The sequence below is a fragment of the Sylvia atricapilla genome, chromosome 4 (assembly GCF_009819655.1).
Source record: "Sylvia atricapilla isolate bSylAtr1 chromosome 4, bSylAtr1.pri, whole genome shotgun sequence".
NCBI lineage: Eukaryota > Metazoa > Chordata > Aves > Passeriformes > Sylviidae > Sylvia > Sylvia atricapilla.
In genome coordinates, this window is record NC_089143.1 from 45,077,017 (window position 1) to 45,101,116 (window position 24,100).

At 44.9% G+C, this 24,100-nt stretch overlaps 1 protein-coding gene and 1 long non-coding RNA gene across 2 annotated transcripts in view; both read right to left on the reverse strand.

Moving 5' to 3' along the window:
• LOC136360476 (uncharacterized) overlaps window positions 1-24,100 on the reverse strand; it is a 254,845-nt gene that overhangs the window by 26,008 nt on the left and 204,737 nt on the right. The window lies entirely within an intron of this gene.
• The window catches only part of MFHAS1 (multifunctional ROCO family signaling regulator 1), a 34,607-nt gene that overhangs the window by 3,346 nt on the left and 7,161 nt on the right, over window positions 1-24,100 (reverse strand). The window contains exons 2-3 of the mRNA XM_066317737.1: window positions 2,217-2,343; window positions 371-809 (exon numbers count right to left, since the gene is read on the reverse strand). Coding sequence (XP_066173834.1) covers window positions 806-809; window positions 2,217-2,343 — 131 coding nt within the window. The 3' untranslated portion in view covers window positions 371-805. The remainder of the gene's footprint in view (window positions 1-370; window positions 810-2,216; window positions 2,344-24,100) is intronic.

Sequence of the window (24,100 nt, forward strand, 5' to 3'; positions counted from 1 at the left end):
TTTTTAGTGCTCTAGTGGACACAATGCATGGAGAGTACCAAAATGACAGTAACAGAGCATCCAGACATGGCAGAGCAGCAGCTGTTCAGGGATAATGGTAACAGTAGAGATAAGAAGCAGCATGTGCCAGAGGCACACTGACTACCCTGGTTTTGTCCCTGCATGATCACAGCACATCCTCAGCACTTCATGGCACAACATATGTGAATGCACAGGGCAGGAAATATTTCCCAGCCTGCTTCTCTGCCAGCCTCTGCTCAAGACTGCTGCATGGGACACAGCCAACTGTTTTGCGGTGAAACAATTTTAAAGGCTTCACAGTACCAACCCACTCCCCAGCAAAGCCTTGGCCAACTGCCACAAAACTCACTTGTCCAGGAACAAATCCAGGGAATCCCGCTACAGCTCATTTCAAGAGATTTTCCTCCAAGCAGGTCTGAATTAAATGGCATACCAAGAACATTTTTACATTCATCATGAGATCCAAATGGGTTTTCAACACGTGATCATTGGGTCCACAGAAACCTATCCCCAGTGCTTTCCCTCCGGCCAGCAGCCCTGCCATCTGCAGCAATCATTTTCCTTCATGCCTTGTCATCCCCAACCTCCAGATGACTTCATCCACTCCAGCCATGAGCCCCCACCTGGGAGCTGCCCCTGCCCCACAGCATTTCTTTCAGGGTCCAAAGTCCAAAGTCCCATTGATCCCTGTCAGCATCAACTCCACAACTGGAAAGATGGGAGCACTGCAGAGCATCAGCCATGTTCTGCCTGGTGGAAAACCTTTGGCACCAGCACTGACAGTTTATCTGGAAGAGGAAAGGATAAAGAAAAATTAATATAGGAGGGTACATCGTGCTTGAGATTAATAACACAAGACACACAATTTTTTCTAGGCTTCTAAATAGGGAGTGTGAAGTAAAGTAAAAGTAACACAGGTTTTTTTGAGAACACCAGTTTCCTGCCAGCAGAATGACTGTGAAACTGGGGCACAGTTAACAAACGTTGTGGAAGGCAGGATAGAGGACAAGGAGGATAGGAGGCATAGCCTGACAGCACAGTACAACAAAAATGGCACCTGCAGGTTAGAGACATGCTGTGCCAAGTACATACACACAAGCTCAACAACTACCCGTCACTGAAGGCTGTTCTCTACCAGGAGTGGTATTTTGGAATGGGAGGGTACTGAACAGAGAGAACAGCATCTAAAGCTACTGTCAAGACACTGAAGTGAAAGTAACAGGCATTCACATACAGCACAGCAGCAGACACCAGCAAGACACCCAGCTGCTCCTGTAAGCTCCCTACCAAATTCCCTTGTGCCACTCCAATTAGAACAGACCATAGCTGAATTTCTGTTTTTCTGGAAAACCCATGCATCAAAAAACCAAGGCATTGCCTGCTTTTGTGAGTGTTACTCCACATTTTTTCCCACCACAATATAGCTGTTTTCCAAGCACATTCCGACTCTGTGGAGTAAAGTACATACAGGCTACAGATACCCAAGAGGGCAAGGCTCCTGTCCAGAGGGACCTCACCAAGTTGGAGGACTGGACCAACAACAGTGCTGTAAAATTCAACAAGGACAAGTGTATAATTCTCTCCTACAACAGGAGAACCCCATGCACCACCATAGCCTGGAGTCCTGTTGGCTTGGGATCTGGTGGAGATCATGTTAAATGCAAGTCAGTAATGCATCTTATGGCAATGAAAGCAAATTTAAAAAAAAAAAAAAAAAAAAAAAAAAAAAAAAAAAAAAAAAGTGAGATTCGTATAATAAAAGGAAAGAAGTTCTGTCCCAGAATAAAGTCTGGATAGCTAGTAGTACCTCCATCCTTGTCATCTAAAGATGACACTCTCACCTATACAAGGTCTCAAAGAAGCTGACCTGCCTGTGAGAGTGGTTGGGCTTGAGAAGACAGTGTACAGAAATCTCCTGGGGTCCTATCCTACCAAAACCCACCTATGACTGCATTATCTCCTGATCTGTCCTGCCCAATGTGTGTCTTGCATCTGTCACAACACAGCTCAGAGAACATCTCAGCCCATTTCACTGTACTTCTTATCCTCTGAGTGGGCTATAGCCACAAATAATTAGAACAGTCCCCAGGCTGTGGGCCGGCTACCTTCCAGAAAGAAGTGCTTAGTGAGGGCATGTTTTACATAGGCTTTCTGGTGTCTACTGACAAGGGAATAGGTTTGCATTCCGGTCTCACTTGGAACAAGGGCTGATCACAGTAGGAGTGGGGGGGTAAACCAAGGCAACATTAACTCGCTCGCTGCCGTTCTTGGGACAGATGATCTCCGTCAGGCCCTCTGGTCTTGGCTGACTCAGCAGTTCTCCTGTGAATAAAGGAAAATAATGAAAACTGTTAAGCATCAGCAAGGCAATTTTTGCTTTTAGCATGCCCCTCCTCTCCCCCATATCAGGTAAGCACTCATGAGTGACACATTCGAGCACTGCAAGAGGGCTTATTGGTCCTGCAATGCGAGCAGGTCCCATACATGTAACCATGGTGAGTGTCCTGAGTACAGCTTGGAGACATGCTGCTCCCCATACACAGAACATCTGCCATCTTTCCAGTCTCTGCTTTGAATCACTGCACACAGCCTTAAGAGTTCCTTAGGGATTCAGAGCATCTAGATGGAAGACTCCCTAATGCCTCTCTCCCTGAGTGCATTTGCCACAACTGCCATGGGACTGCTGCTGCATCCTGTCCTAGGACCCTTGGCTAGGCTATACTCTGCTAAGCATGCAAATCCCAGCTCCCAGCTCTTCCATAATGGAGGCAATACCAGGTCTGTACTGAGTCAGTAGCAGTGGGGGCTCTCACACTGCCTGGTATCCCTCTCTGAAATGAGTTGCGTCAGCTCCGCTGTTCAAGTGCCAAGTTGGCAGCTCCTCACTGCTGGCACCCTTGCGGAATGTAGTTCAGGGCAAGACACAGGTCAGCACAGTGAGAGGGGAAAGCCAGTTGCTGAGATGTGCCCAATCCTGGGGAACACTTCCCCAACGGCTTGCTCAGAGCAAATCAAATTTCCTTCTGGCTCCATTCCATTCTCATGACTGACTCCAGCAAGGCAGATGCCCCAGCCATCAATGTGCCATCTCCTCAGAGTAGCCCAGCTACAGCTTAGACACCCAACAGGACCAGAAACACTCCTGACACCTGTCTGGGAGGTAGGGTCTGCTCTCAAAGGCAATATGGGATGACCAGAAAGGGCTCAATTCTTCTGAGTGCATTTGCATGGGTGCCAAACAGACCTGCCCAAGGCAGACGGACCAGGTCACAACTGGATTGATCAGTGACTTTCTTTATAGAGGCAGGCCAGCTGTAAGTGGGCTGCAGCTACAGGTCCACACAAAACTCTCTGGACCCATCAATCAAGCAGCCACTGTGAGCTGTCTCCACTTCCACTAAAACACTCAAGACAGATGGTCCTTGGACTCCTCTATTTTTAAATGCACTTGCAATAAATTCCTCTACTGTTAAAGAACATCAGAAAATGTCTCTTTCTGTCTAGTAGCTATTGCTGGGTACCCCAGGAAAAACAGAAAAGAAATCACACTTCAAAGTACTGCTCAGCCTGCGCAGCACTTGCACAGTAGGCAGCCCCATCACAGGGCATGGAGCCCTACAAATGCTGCTTCCCTCTTCTCTTTCTCACACTGCTTTTCTTCCCACTTTCAGAAAACAGCACATCATTTCACATTGTGAAAACAGAGTGGAGGGCTTGGCAAGGAATATGCACAGTTCCCCCTGAGAGATACCCCACTTGTAGGGCCAGCAATTCCAGTTTGCTCCGATGGTCTGCAGTCTGAATTCACATTTGGTTTGAGTATCTCCCCTCACCTCACACCTACACTCAAACCTGAACTGGCAGAGCAGCTTTTAGGTGAGGAAGATGCGTCTTCCAAACCAGAAGAAATGTGACGGCATTTGCAATTCAAAGTTAAGTCTGCAAGGCAGCGTCTTCAATTACATGAGCTGTCATACTTTGAAAGCAGCATTGCACCCCATCAAGCGCGTACATCACAGGGCTCCATGTCCCAACAATTCCCAGGTTTCCAACCCCAGGTTGACTTCCAAACTGCAGTATTGGTAACTGTATTGAAAGCATCATCTCTGAAAGATGAGTCACAAAATCAGTGCACCATTATGCACTTTAAAGACAGGGCTAATATCCATTAGATCTTAAATCAGAGGAGTGCAATAAGACTGGTCTGTCTGCTTGAGCCTTCATTCCTATTTCCATCTTCCCACTTCAGAAATACTTAGATGGTGATTTCTCACGCAGAGGAGATTGCTGTAGGGTAAAATAGATGTCTGATTTGTAGGCAAAACCCTTGCCACGGCTCTTCAGTCACCCTCCTTTTTTTCATGGTTTTACCTCTCCCTCTAGGAGAGGCAGTCTCTGGGATAAAACTCTCCTTACCCTGTACCCAGCCCCAACCGAATCTCTTCCAGCCCCACTCCCATTTTCTGCTGATGTACATGCTGCTCCCCAGAAGAAAGATTTTTCTTAAATTTCACCATAAGACATATCCTGCACTAAGTGGACAGAAGGTTACCTATGCATCCTTATTCTTCTCCCTTTCAGCTAAAAGATGTCCTGGTGCTTTACTATACTGTTTTCATCCCCTTCTCATTGCAAACTGGTCATCTTTGCTGCACAAATTCATCACAATATTAAACTAGGTATAACTATCTAAATTACATCTCATATCACTACTGAATAAAAGCCAGTGCAAATCCCATTGCAATGTGCAATGTAATGTATGCTCTAACAAACTAGTACTCAGACACCCTGCTTGGATACAACTCTCCAGGCCTAGAATCTCTTGGAGGTTTCAGACACCTCACATTTCTATTCAAAAATTATTCAAAGTGAAGGAAATTAGTAATAAAATCCTAGTAGTAATTAGTAATCCTAGCAGAAATTAGTAATAATAATCCTAGTCTCAACACGGACTTAGTTTAAATGTTAACTTTCACAGAAGCCAATAAGGTTTTAAGCAAAACTCCAGCTACTTTGTCTTAAGGCTAAAGACTATGACAGTCAAGTGTGTGAAGAAGAACTTCATTTATCAGTAGACAAATCTACATGACTAAGATTATTCATCTGATTTAAGAGCATGAGCCCTGTTTTTAAAGGCACTTTAATGCTGGGTACTTGATGACCAAGCCCTGATCTTTAGATGTATCTAGATCTCAGATCAGTTGACAGCAGAGGCACCTGCCAAGCCTGGTTATGCAAAGCTTGAGAAGATGCTCCCTTGCTGCCTCCCATTTGCAATGGCACAGATGGTGCAGAAAAGTTGTCTCTGTCCCATGGCCACCCTCCTGGTGCTCTGTCACAGAAATTAGTCTCCACAACTTGGTAAGATGTGCTGTACAACAAGTTAAATTTGAGACACAAACCAAGACCCTGTCATGAAACTACCATGGTCAGTTTGGCTGCTGCCATAAGTTGGTTTGTAAACTCCCCCAGGCAGATGGGCTGAGCGAGTCATGCTGCCTGCACCATTAAAAAGAAACGTGCTACACATGGACACCAGGGAAAGGCAGGAACAAACCTTTACCCTTTTGCAGCACCCTACCAGAAAGTCCTGCTTCCTTTCAGCATTAGCCAGCTCACCTGAAGCAGTTACTTCTGTGTCAGCAAGATGTTCTTCACTGCCACTCTTTTATCCCAGAATAGACACAGGCACAGGCTCACTCAAAGCTCATGCCAGTGATCAAACCCATGCATGCTGCAAAGCACACTTCACTGGCCTTTAGAAAATACCCGTGAAATGCCAGATACCCGTGACAAATCAGAGAGTTACGAGAGAGGCTGACAGCAAGAAAAGTGAGTACTTGTAGGAGTGTTTGGTTACTCCATGCTGGCAGCCAGACAATGCCAGCTGTAAGCCTACTTGGCTTCGTAACACAGAGGAAAGCTTTGCATGCAGGAAGAAAATCCCACCTAGATCACTTGCCTTACTGCAGTTCCCACTGCAGTGGCTGTGCTAAGCGGCCCAAGGTTCCCTACTCATGTATCAAGAATCTGCTGCAAAGGCACAGGGATGAGATACTCTGCTCTGGCCTGTCATGACATCTCTTCTCCCTCACAGCTCCCAGGACAACACATTTGGACAGTATCAGCCTGCTGATGTTTATAATTTTCATGCTGTCAGGATCTGGGGCTCATTGGGACGAACAGCCAGCAGTGGATGAGCAGGACCTGCCCCAGCTCTGTGGTGTTGCTTCTCTCTCTTCAGTCTGCCAGGGACTTTGATGACATATTGCTCAGGCTTTACAACAGGGGCATGAGAGCCAAAACCAAGCTGCTCCTACATCTCACCCTGCTTCAGCACTGACCCACTTACTCTATCATATATCCTACAGTTGCTCCAGCTAAAAACCCACTGCAGCCTCAGTGCTCATATGTTCTCTTACCCTAAACCCCTTATCACTCTTCCTCCTCTCTGAAGGCCTTGCAACACAAACCACTGCAAGTGGGGTTGACTGGAGATAGACTTTACATCTCAGCCTCAACTGCTTCTCTGTCAAGCCTCCTTTCTAATCTTTGCTTGTCACATCTCTCAGCATAGCTCTCAGCAGTCATGCTGTCAGAAGACTAGAGAATAGAACACTTCAACGCTGTCTGCATATCCAAAGCATATGTCCCATGCTTGGCTTCAGAAAGCAGGGTGCACATGAGAGCCCTGGGTCTCAGAACACTTCTCTGTGTTGTATGCAATCTCATCCCCTTTCATCCATACAACTGCAAAGAAATTTGGGCTGGAAAAGCTACAGTTTCTGTGCCTGGCTGTTTGTTGTTTTAAGGTTCAACAGCTGGAGCACTTACACAATTACATCAAAGCTGTCACAGAGGCAGGGTGAAATGAATATCCATGTGCACAGATTTCCCCTTCTGCTTTAAGAGCAGGAAACGCCTTCACATGCTGGGACTTTGCAGCCAGCTCTACAAGAAATCTTCCAGGAGTCTTGGCAGAAGGAAATGGAAGGAGGTGTCTCACAACAAGCCTGCTTCTACTCCACACCATTTAAATCTTCTCTGCCATTCTCTGCTTAGATGAAACTAATTACTTGCTTCATACAAATGTTGCTGTGCATGACACACAAGCTTATTCTCAAGCACTGCTCACAGAAAATAGTGCTCTGTACTGGTATGAATTTTTAATATGCTCCTTGCAGCACTGCCTGCATGTCACGCACAAAAATATTCCCCAGAAAGATAGAACACTGCACTTGATTTATTTCTGGAGTCCTGAGTGACCTGATCTACCCGGCCTGCTTGAGGCAGAGGGCTGGATAGAGACCTCCAAGCCAGAATTCAATTCCTTTCTCACTGAAGGTCATCCTCCTGGCTACAAACATAGCCAAACCCCCCTCCCCCCAAACAAAACAAAACAAAAAAATCAACAAAAAAACCCAAACCAAAACAAAAAAAAAACCCTGAAAGCAGAGACATCACAAAAGGGAGCCGAGCAGGGTGAAATGCACATTATGAATAAAAGTTTCATAAGCCTCATGTTGCAGTCCCCAATCAGAGGAGCTTAGAATTAGCAAACAAAAACAACAACAAAACTCCCAGCCTGTCAAAGAGCCCTACTGGGAGAGACTGCTGTGCAAAAAAGGCAACAGAGAAGAAAAATTCTGTTGGTAAGTAATGATCCCAACAGCAGGCTGGTGAGCAGAACCACCCATCAGGTAGAGCACATGCCCAGGAACAAATGAGCCTGGGATTTGATATAGTTAAAAAACAAAGGAAAGGCTTGAAAACGAAAAGAAAGCTTGCTCCGGAGATGTGGAGTGGGAAAGGCAGCCAGTTGCAAGGAAAAGGACTAGCCTACAGAGGTGAGTCCCCAAGATCAGAAGCTGATAGCACAGAGAAAAGGCGGCTGAGAGCAAGGGTCAGAGCTTTCGAAAACATCAACAGGAACTGACTTCTCCTTTGAAGGGTTCAAGACCAAAAACACCAACAGCTTCCTTGCGCAGCGAGCAGTCTCCTGTGACTGCCCAGCTCCAACCTAGAGCATCACAACTGCTAGAGCGGCAGGCTCAGCCTTGGGGCTGCTGGCTGATCCAAGCACTGGACAACCTTCCAGCTCCTGCATTCACAACATCAGCTGTCTCTCGAGCCAGCACCTCATCTCTAGGGCTCACAGCTCTGACTGTGGACACATATATGGCTCACCTTGCATACTTCCCCCAGATGGCTGCACAAGAAATTGTTTTCTCAAGGCTCTTAAGGCATGTGAGGTGAAAGAAACAAAACAATCTCTGGAAACAGACCGCAGTGCTTTTCAGCTTGGAGCTGACAGGCCAAGCTTCAGAATCCAGAAATGCAGTTCTCCAGGCCAGGAACCCCAGAGGTGCTGCAGAACCTGGGCTCTGCTCAGCTCAAGCCTAGGCAGCTTTTCCCTCAGCAGCTGAGATCACTCTGCACTTTACCTCCTACCTAAGGAGCTACCAGGCTAATTACCCTGGCAGGAAGCCCAGGGCTGTGCCAAAGGCTAAGGTGCTCTGCAAGGCCTATCCAGGAGATACAGACAGACAGATGCTGTCCTGGCAACCACCAACTCTATTTTCTGCCACTCAGGGAATGGGGGAGAGACACAAACACCAGTTATGGTCAGAAAGGCTTAAAGGGGTTAAATATCTTCTCTCCTCCCCAAGTCATTATAGGGTCAGCTAGCTCTTAATGTATCAATGCCACAGCAGAAGAGGACATTGACATACCTGAGCATTTGCAAAAGCTCTGGGGAAGCCCTTGGCATTGGTCCGACCACACCTCCGGGTGGAGAACTTGAGTGGAAAGAGTTCTGGATGTTTGACTCAACAGCTACAGGGGGTTAATTATTCAAATTCAAAATACCAATTACACCTCATACATTCATTTTCCCCTCATGAATTGAGATCATCTCTTACCACTGTGGCAGTACAAGGCTTCCAAGCATAAAATTTGGAAAACTCTATGTTTTTCTAAAACATTAGTTAATTATATTTTTCTCAGGCACATAGAAATTAACTGTAGTTAGAAATGGAATTCAATTAAAAGCAAATTAAAAAACCCTCTTACATTCCCCAAACCACACAATTTAGTACTTCCCATCTGCAGACTCACAAACACAAATGCAGAAGCAGTAAATGATCAAAACAGCTCCATCAAATAACTCCAGGAGCAGTTGTGAAAGTTTAAGCCTTCTGTCTCCTGCTGGCAGTACCAAATAAGCAGTTCCAAGAAATAAAACATGGTTGCCATCTAACTTATTCCTATGCCAGTGTGGGTGATCGACCATCAATGTGGCTGCACAATGAATGCAACTTCCCTCTCCTTCTGCAGTCCATGAGATCCTGAGTGCAGACAGCATGTATGCCAGGCACACTGACATATCACAAACTGCCAAGAGGAGAGAGGGCTGTGACTTTTGAAAGTACTGTTCCTTCCAAAAAGATGAGGAAAGAGGATGAACAAGATGCCATTTCTCCACTCTGTTTCATCAAACTCAATATATTTTAAATAGTATTTCAGCATGAGTAGCATCCTTTGTCCAGCTTCATCTCTACCTATTCTGTTGGGCACTCCATCTTTCTTCTCCCTGTGCAGTAGGGAAGGTAGGAACAAGCCAACTCTTGCCATTAGTGACCAGAGCAGACAATGGGGAAGGGACGTGACCAAAGGGAACAAGCAAACAGCACAGCATAAAGTCTTAGAAAAATGAGACACTGGGGGCACTGGGAAAGATTGAGAAAATAAAACATCCTTCAAAATGCTGAATGTTTTGCTGTCCTTCTAATATCTGAAAAGCTTTTTGAATTGGCAGGCTGCAACACAGCACCTTCTGACAACTGCAATACAAAGCCATGAAAAATTGATTTGCTTCATTAACATTTTAGGACCTTATTAGCTGGAACGAAATTGACTGTCAAGGCATTTTAAGGGAGAGTCATGGTGTAATGAGCTCAGTGTGAATTATCCTCATCCCAGAATAGAAACAGGCCTGTCACTGAGTAACCAACCCCAGAATCTACCTTTTAGTTATTTTTAATTCCACCCCTTCAGCCGTATCTGCCATAAGCACTTTTTCAGTATGACAAGGCAAGGCACCTTGCAAGCTGGAGAGAAAGCTGCAGCCTGCCCCAACCTGTCTGTTGTCACCCAGTAACAGCAAGGGACAACCACACACAGAGCATCCACCTGAACACTAGACACCACTGGCTGCAGACAGTTCAGACAGCAACAATTCCCACCAGTCTCAGCCCATCTTTCCAAACAGTAATTTCAAAGCTATTACTCTTCCCTCATAAAGGAGATGCTGACCCTTTTTTTGTCCAGATGATCAGCACACTGAAGGTCCAACTAAATGGAAAAAAACATTTTAAAAGAGTTCTCAAAGCCATTACTATGATAAACAGTGAAGAGGCAAGGTCCACTGAAGTCTGCAGGGAGTATCAGGACAGGTCACCATCCTGCTACCTCTGTCTCTCTCTCTTTAGGTCACAACACACTAATAGGTGGCCATGTGAAAAGCCAGCCCCCAGAGCAGGCTGTACAAGACTCAGTTCCACTGACTTCCAGCCTTATGCAACTGATTAGACAGAGCCAAGCCTCTGTCTGCCCTTTTGCTAAATTCAGAGAATTAGTCAGTCTGCAAGACATTTTTCCTCACAATAGTCTAGCTACGAGTATTGCATTCAGAACTCATTGACTGTTCTCTGCCTACTCCAACACAAAAACGAGAAAACCTTAATGCAGGTACTACATGGTGCAGTTGAGAAAAAGCAAAAGGAAGCTCCTGATGCAGACTGCTGCAACACAAGGGTACACAAGCAGACCAGACCATTAACTGGCAAAGTGTCCTTAAACATTAGTAAAGAGACAAATCCATGACTGATGTCATCTGCTGATCACAAACTAAGGCTGTGAGAGTATTCAGGACAAGTTTTGTCCCCTGTGGCTTATGCCTTCCTTGCAAGATGTGCATGTATGCCATGGTTGAAGGCAGGATTCTGGCTATTAAGCCCCTCTTCTACAAGTTGACAAGTGTCCAGCTGGGAAGTAAAAAATGTGGAGTTTTTCCATTGCAGTAACCTTTTCTTTTTTTTTTTAAATTTTATTATTATTTTTTTATTTTATTTACTTGCCTTTTTTCAAGGAGAAAGGAGAACAAACCAAAATACACATGCAAGACTTGCATCTATATGTTCTGCCCAACAGTTTTCTCTGAGATTAAGTAAACTCCTTTCTTGGTAAAAGTAACTTGACTCCATGAGTTGCTGTTGCCTTAGGGCCATTCCAAGGTTTCAGTGTGTTTTGCAAACTGACCTGGAAGGAGCTGTATTTTCAAACCTGTGGTGGTAAGTATTCTCTCCCAGATCACCTAAGGTGAGATGCATGCACAATATTCCTCTGTAAAGGTATTTTGGTCACCCTAAAACACTCGTTTATGAGGACAACCATAGAACTCACTTAAACACAGGAAACTTTTTTTTACCCTTCAACATCAACTAGTCTAAGAAGAAAAGCCTTGACACCAAAGGTTCCTGCTCACATCACATTCAAATGTTAAATCAAGTGCTCTACTTGGTTATTGAACCAACTTGAACTTATCGCTGTTCTAATCTATCAACATGACTTCGTATTGAAGTCACCTTACTGAGGAATTTGGTCTATGCATGTACATCACAAAATTTATTCTAGGCTCATCCTTAATTGGAACAAAATGCCTCCTTGGCATTTTTCCTTCAAAGCCTTATTCACCTTCTACATAGTAATGACTAACCCCACAATACATACTGTCCACAGGTATGGCCTTAGTGGACCAGGAAGCTGCAGGATCAGAGAAGTTTCCTTAATTACAAGGACATCAGATGTAACTTCCTCCTTTGCACATATTTGTTTCATTGACACTCTAGATTGTTAAGTACATCCTTAGTGAAATGTTTTTTCCTTGTGAAACAGAGTGTGATGTAGATTTGCATCAAGCTATATGACTAAAATCAGAGGGAGCAGAGCACTGAGACCAGCGGGCAATTCTCCTCTTGGTCTCATGCATAAGGCCACTATAAAAGCATTGCTGGTGCACATGGAAGTGCCCAAGCAGCACTCCACAGAGCTCAGAGCCTGAGTTTCCCTATGCAAACAGAGGTGGAAACCTGATTCTTGTTTCGAATCTGCTCTGTTTGGCTGAAAGTATCTTTTGTTATTACCAAAATTGCTGTCTTCAAAGTCTGAGTGACCTGCTGGCTTTCTCTTGCTCAATGATAGAATAAAGTTCCGTCTGTCCTTTTATTGTTAACAGCTTTTACTTGCTCCCTTTTCCAGAGGAGATGAGAACTAATCTTTTAACTTTTCTTTTTGTCTTGATTTGTGATTCCTCAACATTTCCAATAATTTAACCACTCTCTTCTAAACTCTCTCATTCCCTAATATCCAAACAGATGACAGACAACTAATTGCTGTAAATCAATGCAACGGCTAGCTTTTTCTTAAAAATACCTTTTTCCCAATGAAAAGTGCTCTTTTATGAATTTGATATTATAGGTTGTTTTATTATCTCTGCTGAGACCAATGCTTTTCGCTTTTTATTCTACCACTGTAATATCTCCCAGTAAGAAGTCATGCAAACACAGAAGCAATAGCTTTGCTACATAACTCCTACGGAGTTGATTGCCCACTAAATGCCATCTGGTCTGGGTTCTCAGTGCCCAAAAGTCAACCGCAGCACCCATCTTTGCTGTTTAAAAATCGCTTCTATGGTATTCATGTTTGTTACTGAAACAGGAAGGAGCTCTGGGGCCCAGAAAGAACTCATCAGCCTCCCAGGGAGGCAGCAGTGCTGCCAGGAGAACATTCAACTCCTCCACCACCTCCTCTACTTTCCTGCACCTTTCCTTCATAGGGAATTCTGTCCTAGAGTTGAGCCCTCTCCTGGTCCTCTATCTGAGCTGTAAACCAGTATTACTTCTAGGTTTCCACCACATGGATAGCTCTGGGGTACTCATCAGTGTCATTGTAACACAGCCCTGACGCTCTGTCCTTCAGACGTTTCATCAATTCACCTGAACTGCAAGCTTACTGGCTCTCCCCTGGATGGGATCTGTCTTAGGGAGAAACCACCTTAAAACTTCCTAGCCATCAACTTACACTGATTGGAGACTCAGGGACGTCTTAAGCATACACTGTAAGGATCCCAAGATTGAGGACTACTGGAACTGAAAAACACCAGGATGTAGCAGGATGCTTCCTCTCAAATGCCATTATATTCAAACATTCTAAAATGCGAAATGCCATTGTTCAGGTCCCCAGTCAGGTTCGCTCTGAGGAGAGGAGAAGCAGGTCTAGTAGCTCAAGAGGTGGTTACGGTCAGAAAGGTGGGAAAAATGCTGGCATACTGCAGGAGAAGAGGATACATTTCAAAGCTACATAAGAGTTCACATACCGTTTTTGTCAGTGCACTTTCCACAATACAGTGGCAAAATAACAGCCAAAGAAGTAAGGTCAATCACACACACTGTAAGCCACTGCCATTACAAGAGAAGTAAATGCTGCACTTTGTCCAGGACCACAGTTTGTTCTGAGATGCAGGAGGCCCTAGAGGACTACCAGTGTTTTGGACAGAGAGGGTTAAAAGAGAGAGTAGAACCCAGACAGGACTAGATCAAGCCTTTCCTTCTCTCCTCCACCAGAAGTTTGCTCTGTGAGTAAAAAGTCTGAGAAAGCACAGACCTACGAGCTGCTTCTATTTGTGCACATAAGGATTTTGCCCACTTGGTGCTAGTGGAAACATGTCCCACAGTTCAAGACTTCACCAGCAACCGCCTGGGAGCCAGACAGAGGCGCGTGTCTCCCTCCTCCCTGAGCTGGTTCCTTCCCACCTCCCTCCGTTTCCTGCATTTTGTTCTTAAACACTCAAGCCAGGAGAACAGGCCCCCAAACAAGGCAAAGCTTTATTAAAAATGACTCCTGATTAAAAAGGGGCTTTAAATCCTTTTGTAATGATGACCGGATTATCCGCATCACGCTGCATTACACAACTGAGAATAAAGCAGCACAGAGCAAGGGGTAAAAGCGCTGTCTCCAGCAGAACGGTAGCTTTGTGGGTGGTTCTCAGTTCCAACGCTCACCTGCAAGATTCAGATGGGATTGGGTGTACCTGGTGCATGCCAGAGAAGCAGAATCATGCAGGAAACTTGTATGATGCAGCAGCTGCAGAGCAGAGGCTGTTTTGTGACATGGCTTTCAACCAAAGGTGCTGTTACAGAGAAAGATTGATGCTAAATGCTTCAGGAAGCACAGCTAAGACTAATAAACTCTGAAGCCTGGGCATGGGTCTGCCATAAAACATGACAACTTGTGATCCCATACTGGTGATAAACCAGAAGCTGGTCAAGAACTGCCTTCAAGCTGCCCAACCTCACTACAAGGACCATGCTGCCAGCATCCACTCCCATACCCAGGGGCAGGAGCAGCCATGCAGTAAGTGAACAGTGCTCAGCTTCCCCTAGCCAAAGACACCTGGCCACACTTGTACAGCTGCCAGCTTTTAATGGGAAGCACAGTTTTAGCATCTTCAAAGTGCAAGTTACACATTCAGAGCCAACCTACTGCACTGCCCAAAACAGCCTACCTAAACATCTCCTCATCATACCCTCTTCAACCCAATGGCTGGCTGGGGGGGTCCTTTTTTATTTTAACCTTTTTTTTTTCCTTTTTTAAATCAGATCCCTGTCTGAATGACTAAACCAAACATGATCCTGCCATGTTCAGCAACGTTTTCATAACATTGTGTTAAACTTCACTGTATGCACTCAAAAATGTGCATGTGTATATGTACATAACATGCTAAACACTCTTTTGTTAGAGAAGTAGGACATGATTTATTTCAAAGAAGCACAAAGAGCAAGTTAAAACTAACAGGCAGCTTCAAAATCTTTGTGATAGCTTTCCATTACAAAGGACACAGAGAAAGGTAATTTTTTTATTTTTCCTGATCCCAGAGGAAGGTTCCTGAACTTTTCTTTCATCCAAGGAAGTCTTTAGTTTGGCTGAGCCTTTGAGGCACAAACTCATTGGTTAGGAAAACACGCACACAAAGACTCACTCTTGATTGTTTATTTCAGCACCTCACCCTAGGAAGGCTCCAAGCTGACCACAGCAGCTACTTGCTAAGCTGAATTATTTGCCTAAGGAAGCATCACTTAAGATCTTGCCAAAATCCAGTAATGATCACCTCAGAGTCTGTAGAGTTCCCTCTGGGCACACACATGCTCCTCTGAGAAACTACAGACTTCTTGCTTACTGAAGCTGAAATGAAAATGTCACCAGTGCTGGATCACAGCATGATCCTTCAACATGACAGCATGAGCGAGACTCCCTGCCCAAAACTCCTGACAGTGCAGGTTCAGGTATGCAGATCTGGCTGGACCTTTTAGTGAGGACAAAGCACACTGGAATTTCACTCCCTACATAGCCCTCTGGCACCATCATAAACCCGAACAAAAAGCACTTAGAGATGACCAAAGTTCCAGAGTGAGACTCACATTGCCTCCATTTTCACGCACTGAACATTTCTACACAATTGTCCACCAGAAGCTTAAATGATGATCAAGAAATACACTCTTGCTCAGCAGATTTCTCGGATATTGAGATCAACAAAAAAAAAAAGTCATCTCTTCCCAACATTCCAGTTGTCTTCCTTCACTCCATCTCAATATGAAAGCAGGTGTGGGATATTCAGAAACAAGTCAGAAGGCTGCTGAAGCAGAGCAGTTAGCTACAATAAAATATGAGCTTGAACCGCCACAGAGAAAGTTTTAACAAAGGAGATGGCTTTAAAAATACCCAAACAAATAAAAAACCCAAACCAAAATGAGTAAGAAAGTTTGAAAGCTTGAATTATATATTCCTGGCACCAAGAGCTAAAGGTGCTCAGTAGGGCATGATTTCACCAGTACATTTTTCAGGCAGGGACAGCTCAGTCCTGGTCCTAACAGTGCACAGTGAAAGATCCATGTATTAAAGAGACCTGCAAAACCAGAGGCACCACTAGTTCCCACATAAACTCCCACTGTGTCTCCTACTTTGCTGCCAGACAAACATCTTTCCTATACTGTCCTCCTTGAATTTGGAGGATGAGTGAAGTACTGTGTGTGTGTGTGTTAAAATCCATCACCACTGCCACTCACTACAAGATGCTGAAGAAGTTCAGAGCCATCAAAGCTCTGAGCCTCGGAGACCCTGTACTGAGCAGGCAGGGCTTCAGAGAGCTGAGCAGGGCTGCAAGGGGGCCCCAACACAGCACTGGCACATGCTCAGCATGAGCAGGCTGCCCTCAGAGCCCTGAAGCTGCAGCAGGATCGCCTGACTTCACAGAAACAAATTTCTTCTTTTACACTGTAGCCATCACTTAGTGCCCAACCAAAATAGATTTAAGCTGTTCAGTAGTAAAAATAACAGCGACCAAGAAACATTATGTCAGATCACAGGAAGGGGAAGCTCTTTTTTGTAAGATTTTCTAAATTTAGCCACTTTGATATACCAGAGTCATATGGATAGGAGACTTTTCCAAATCTAGTGCATGCATCACTGTCTGAAATAAGAGCCTGAAAATCTCAGACAAAGAAAGAGACTGTTCAAAAGGAAGATTTAGAGAAATGCACTGGGAGCTGAAAACTCATCTGATTATGCAACGAGTGTAAGTAGGCCTGGTGCTTGCTGCTGACTCCCTGGTTTGGAAACCTGCCACCAAGCACCCTCTGCTTCAGCACCATTCAACCCCATCCAGCAGTTCTGCCTATAAAATTGTGGTGGGTTAACCCTGGCTGGATGCCACATGCACCCCAAAGCCACTCTATCACTCACTCCCTCAATGGGACAGCGGAGAAAAAATACAATGAAAGGCTCATTGAGATAAGAGCAAGGAGAGATCACTCACCAGTTGCTGTCACAGACAAAAGAGACTTGACTTTGGAAAATTACTTTAATTTTTTTACCAATCAAATCATAGAAGGATAATGAAAAATAAATCCAAATCTTAAAACACCTCTGCTCCACCTCATCCTTCCTCCTGGGTTCAATCTCACTCCTGACTTTTCTCCTCCTACCTCTTCCCTCTCCAGTGACACAGAGGGTCAGGAATGGGGTGTGCAGTCAGTTCATCACAGACTGCCTCTGCTGCTCCTTCCTCCTAAGGGAAGGAATCACACTTTTCCCCTGCTGCAATGCACACTGCAGTTCTTCACGACCTGGGGTCCCCCATGGGGTCATAAGTCCTGCCAGCAAACCTACTCTAGTGTGGTCTCTCCATGGGTCCACAGGTCCTGTCTGGAGTCTGCTCCACCACAGGCTTCTCACAGGATCACAGCTTCCCTGGGGCATCTACCTGCTCCAGCTGCAATTGCTGCTGCAAGGGGTTTTGGGTTTTTTCCCCTTCGTATATGCTATCCCAAAAGTACTGCCACCATTGCTGATGGGCTTGGCCTTGGCCAGTGGTGAGCCATCTGGCATTGGCTCTGTCAGAGAGATGGGAAGCTTCCAGCAGCTTCTCACAGGAGTACACTGTAAGGCACCATTCCTGCTACCAAAACCTTGCCATGCAAACTCAATGCAAAATACAACCTCACACAGCAAAGGCATAAGAAGCACCATGCAGGCCAGGAGAGAAAACACAAAATCTCCATCTCTTTCCCTCACTGCAATAGCACAGAATATAAAAAGGATAAGTTTGTCCACCTTCCCCTGCCTGGAATGTCCTGGAAATATGGAGACATCCACCTGCTCATTTCTCTCTGAACACAGCATCCTGGCTTCCTGAAGATACAGTCCAGATGAGGCTTCCCCAAGAAAGCAAACCCACCCAAAGGACAACCCAGAAAATACTTTGAGCCAGTTTATCCCAGCTCTCACTGCCTGTTCCTAGTTGGGCTGCTGAGCAATACAGTCGTGCAAGTCGGAGTGACTCAAGAAGTTCAACAGTGGGACAGAGTCTGGCTGGCTCAAAGCCTGCAGTAAGACAGTGCAGGCCAAGCCAGCAGCTGTTCTCTCAACCTACAGCACACTTCAAAAAAACATTTTGGACCCAGAAACAGCTCCCTATCATTAAGTGAGAGTTTGGCACCACACAGCTGTTGCTCAGTCAGACACCAGTTTGTCTGGATCTGCAATTTCCCATCCCCTTTGGCTACTCCCATGCGTGTCTGCAATTTGCAAGACGCCTTCCATAGAGCAGATCTCTCAAAGGTACGCAGAGCAGCCCAGCTGCCACCCTACTGTCACTTCTGCTCTAGCTCCTGTGTGTCCCATCATGACTAACCACCCCTGCTAAGGAGGGTCATTGCTCCTGTGAGCCACTCACAGCTTCACAGTTTGAAAAATTACAAAACTAAGGAGGCAACTAAGTTATGTAGCTGTCTCAACTCCCACTTTGGTTCCATATACACAAGGTCCCAGCTGTTAAGCTCTTTTTGGGGAAAAAAAAGAATTCTACATAGACAACTTGAACTATTCCCTATCACACATCACAATAAATACAGCTGCATATTATTATACATTGAGGATGTAATCCTGAAAAGTGCAAAGACCAGCAATTTGACAGACAATCATGCTATTTTCCCCATAATGTAGTAAAAGAGAACATATGTACAGACTGGTGAGTTAGACATGATATAAATACAGAGAGAGGGTGGAAAGATAAAAAGTCAAGTGTCAGGAAGGTCAATATTAGATGACTACTTATAAGAATGGATCTTCATCACCAGCCATTATCCCATCTTTTGGTACTTCATTCTTTATTGATCTCAATTTATCTGAGAATTTTAATGAGAGATGAAAATGCAACTGTTCAGACATGGGCAACAGGAACATTTAGAGTACAAGACTGATGTCAGGCAGCCAGCCTCAGGGTCCCTGCCATTCCATCTTCCACACTGTACGGCCTGTGCCTTTCACCTCTGCACATTGCTAAGTTCTTGCTTTCTAACATTATCTGTTCAACAAAACTGCTTGTCATCCACCCCTGACTGCTGCTTTTAGGAAAGAAGTCACAGGGCGTGGAGAGAGGTACTAAATAGCCAGCAGTAGAGTTCCATAACAACAGCTAGAGATGCAGCAGGGAGCTGCTACACCATGCAGACTCATGGTCTGTACTGCAGGACTATTTTGCAGTTCTGCTGTGTCCATCATAAACTTTCAGAAACAGCATGATAAAGATGCCTTTTTCTTCTGCTGCAAGTAGCTCATCCTCTCTATGTTTCCCATGTAGCAAGGTTCTTCGTAAATGTGAGAACACTTGTTTTGGGATAGCTTTGGGACAAATCAGCCCTTCTAGCAGTCCTCTGCAGCCAACCTCGCACTGATACAGAAGAAAGAACCAAATGCACTGCACATGTCTCTCAAAGTCAAGCAAGGCCAAATGACTGTATACCTTCAATATTTTTCCACTGTGTGGTTTCATGAGGCAGAAACTGCTAGATGCATTGGAAGCAAATTAGGTCAGGCACCTCTGTCTCAAATCAAAACCTGCAGATTTTGATACTGCGGAAACCACAACCAAATAATTTTTCAGGAAGTTCATAAACAACCCTACCCTGCTGCATGGCAGGATATGTCCTTTATCAGATACCACTTCTCACTGGGTATTGCTGGAGAGAAAAACACCTGCTAAAAATGTAAAGAACATGCTCCAAGAGGAATTCAGCATACAGACTGGAAAATTACTGTGTACAGATCATTCAAAAAACAAGTCTTGAGTGAAGTGTGCCATAATCTTGTATTCTGTTAGGACAAAAGCCTATAATGTTAATTTTATCACCAGTCATTTGTGGGCACGAGGCATATAAATCCTTGTCCTACGACTGTTGTACCTTTGTTTTGTTCCTTTGTTTTGTTCCTGGCACGCTGTAACAGGAAGAGACTGAAAACTCTACAGAAAGTGATGGGTACCATGAATGAAGGAAGAAGGAGCTTTCCCAGAACAGTGTAGGTTCCCTCGGATAACATAAATAAAAATGCTTCTCTAAACAGGACTCTTGGCAAACATCACCCTAAAACTGGGTAAAAGAGATATTTGGTATTGCTTTCATAAAGTGTCTTGCAGAAATGCACTCAGACAAGCTTGCGAAATCCCGCCAATAAAAGCCCAGTAGTCTGCCATCATCTTATCAGCACAATTCAACGTATCCTAGATAAACAACAATACAGCTACTTCCTCGAGTGTTCAAGCACCAATCCGAGTCAGCACTTGGCAATATAAGGCAGGTCTGAGCAGGATTTGAGATGGAACTTTATTTTGTGCTGAAGGTTACTTGCCCTCAGAGTTCAGTTTAGTCTGATCTTCACAAAGGGCTCAGTTTAATGGACTTTCCAACTGAAGCACCTTGCTCATCTCAAAGCTGTTGTTTGGCTCATTCAGAGCTTGCCATGCTCAACTGCCAACTCAAAATTAATGCTAATGCTTGTAAAGTCCGTAGGTCCTTGGTCATTTTCACACTTGTCCCCCAGGAATTCACAGCTAAAATCAGCAAGGACTGTAGTCAGTACACCTTTGAGTAAAGCTCAGAGCTCCTGAGAATGACCAGTGGGAAAACAAACAAACAAAAAAAAACAAATCTGAAATTAAGGTCTTGCTTTAAACCACAACCAACTCCAACAGGCAAGCACTCCAGCAGTCACAGCTCAGTCTGAGCACAGCCTCTATCCACTGGCCACAGACAAGTCACTCCTAACCACGGAACCTGCCTAAGTCTGAAACCACAGTACCACTGACCATGCTGGCAACCCGATCAGTGTTACCACCAAGCTTTAGCCAGGAAAACACCACAAGTACGATGCATCTTCAGCCTCCTGAGGCAGAACCATAATCCCTCAAAGGTGGGGATGTCCAGTCCATCCAAACATCCTGAATTAAATTTCTAACAAAGCCAAACAGCCATTTTCATTCATAGGTCTCACATCCCCCTGATCTCAGTTCTTACATCTGGTTCCCCAGAAAGAAACTGCTAGAGGACAAAACTCTCCCAGCTGGTCTAGCTGGACCAAAGGCCACACTCACACAGGTGACCTTGCCATCCAGGACTGTAACCTTCAGCCATGCAACAGCTTCTAAAAACACCACAGCCTCCTCATCCTCTCTATAACACAGCTCCTTCATGCTGTGGCCACCAGAATCCCACCCAGCTCTCCTGACATAGGCAATACCACCATATAACAAACCATGGAGGGAGGCTGAGACTCCTGTAACCCAACTGCTTTACTTTCTCAGACACAGATAAGTTCTTAGCTAGCCAAAAGCACCGACACATTTTGTTTGCAGCAGAGGAATTTGGTGGTTATAATTCACAAAATACTTTAGACACTCCCTTCCCATTCCTGGTCCCTAAAAGGAGCTCCCAGAAATAGGTATCACACAAGCACCAAAGCACCTGAGAAAAGGTGATCTTACTTGGCACCGCCTGCTTACTCTCACAGTAGTCCATATCTGTGTGACAAAGCACAGGTGCCCCAAACAAGGAGAGGGAGACAACAGGACAGAACTGATTATCTTGTACTTGACTTCCAGAACACAGTTTTCTTTACATACTACATAGGCTATTCTTCCTCTATTCACGATGGGGGCGGGGGGAAGGTAGGAAAAAAAATTGTATACTGATGACCTCCAAGAATTCAAACCCACACAGGACTTTCCTTAAATAAATTTTCCCCCTTCCGCTCTGGTAAATTGCTTTCAAGAGCCAAACAAGTAGCCTCCACTATTACCAGCAAATTATTAGTTGAAGAGCATGCTAGGCTACCACAGTTGCCTGCTTAATACTGCAAAAGAAATGGACACCACAGCATACAGAATTACCTACCAGACGCACTCTTATTTTGTTTGGAAACTAAGAGTGTCTTTTCACATCTCTATCCCAATGTCAAGTAACATGTTCACATCCCCAAATGACAACGGTTCAGCACTGTTGGTGATTTTCCACCATCCTCTCCTGAGATGCGTAAGGACTAACACACCTGCATGTGGATCATTCAGGTGCTAAATCTCAACAAAACTTACATGCGAATACTTTTCCCACTTCAGTGTTTGTAGAAGCAGGTATCATATCACCAGAAGTGTGAGCACACAAGACAGTGCAAAGCCTGTTTCATGACAACTGTGTCCACATCGTGCTGAAGCAGCACACAAATCAGTCCTCACTTAATCAACTGACTCCAGAGAGGGGAAAACCTCCATCAACAGCTTACCTCACCCTCAGAGTCAGTAGCTTTTAAATAGATCTCATGCAATGAAACAGAACCATTTGCAACTCTTTTATAGGTCATTTCTTGCAGCGACAAATTTCAGCAACTGTAATAAAAAACACACACACACACAAAAAAAAAAGTAATGCACTGAAGGCCAAGAACTCTGCTTTGCTTCACTAACCAAACCAAAAGGATCCACTCAACCAAATCTAGCATCTCCCTAGTTCAGTGGTGGCAGATCAAAGTCCAGAGGCTCAATGCCCAGAGATGACTCCCATGGGGAACAGGTCAGGACAAGACAAGTTGTTAAGGGACAAACCAGAAGAGCTTCCCTGTACCAGAGCTGACACACCAGGAAAGCTTTCTTTTATCATAATATATGCATAAGAACTTTTTGTTTAAGGAAGAGGCTTCCTTCAAGCAAGAAAGAGGCTTTCTTCAAGCAGTATTAAGTGTGCATGTTGCCATTCTGCATGTTGCAGTTATTTTAGCAAGTTCTGTATTAAGAGTTTTAAAAGAAAAGCCCCCAAAGACCCACAATACAGGGTAACCAGACACTGCAGGACAGCTTTAAGAAGGCAACTGAAAAAATCTCAGCCTTTTTTCTGGCATCCACATTCCCTCCCATTCCTGCATCCTCCCAAGCCATACTGTCAGGCACAAGCCCAGGTTTGCACTGACTACTTCAGTTCTCTCCAAAGACCCATTCCCACATCTATACCCCACCAGGGACAGTCCCATGGCAGCCATCCATGCTGCATACCACGGTCTTCCTCTGGCAGTTTCTCAGCTTCCTCCAAGACCACAGAAACATTTGTTGTCCCTTTCAACAAGCTGTTTAAATTACAGGATGCCACAGCCACTAAACCAGAGGACTTCAAATACTGACCTTGCAATACACAGGTTAATATGAAGGGTATCTCTAAAAATCCATGGTGGCACATAGGGTACTACTGTGTTTCTACTCTACTGTTACCTACAGCAAGACACACCAGCCAAGGCTGTCACTTCAATAGCACAGAAGTTAGCTCTACATAGTAAACTAAATTATCCATGCTAGAGCCACAGAATGACAGTAGCTTCCCCAAGTCCTGCAATCTATGTATGCTCTTCTTTTCCTGAACCACAGGGCCCTGTTCAGCTTCATCCTGCCATCCACATCATCCATGTCCAAAGCTCCCATGGTACTGAAGTCTCTCTCCAATCATGCCAGAGTACTCTGCTGAAGCCATAGCCTGTAGGATAGTGTGACAACAGCCCCAAGACAGCCATAGCATTTACTCTGAAAGTCAAGCAAAAAAGACTCCACCTGCAAACGGGGAAAATTGAAGGCTGCCTAATGCTAGTGTCAGGCTCTGTAATAACAAGCGGGTGTTGGTCTACTGCAATTGCCTATGAAAAGAGCCCTAGCTACTTAAAGCATGACTACAAAGTGGAATTAGATGCCTGACATGAGCTGTCCACTGAGCAGCAGCTCCGATTTTGAAGCAACTTCTGAGACCTTCTGACAAAACCAGTCTCACCTGCTCTCGCCTCACCTTGCATGGGGTGACTTGACCGCATGACACACCATAGGATCTTCCACCTCTGCCTTCTGATTCCATCCCAACCACCAAGGGAGGCCATGATAGCTTTTGACTCCAACGCAGGTGAGCACAGTTCACTATGAATCATGTGCATAAGGTGGCCTAATTAGCTCTGCTCTAGCCGTGACAGACAGATTCACAGGGGAACTACACTATGACACCTCCATCTGTACCCCTAAGGTGACTGGCAGTATAATCCCTGCTTCAGCTCACCCTCAATGTGGGAGACAGGCAGAGTAGAGGCTTGTGATGTCCTCCCTACTCTG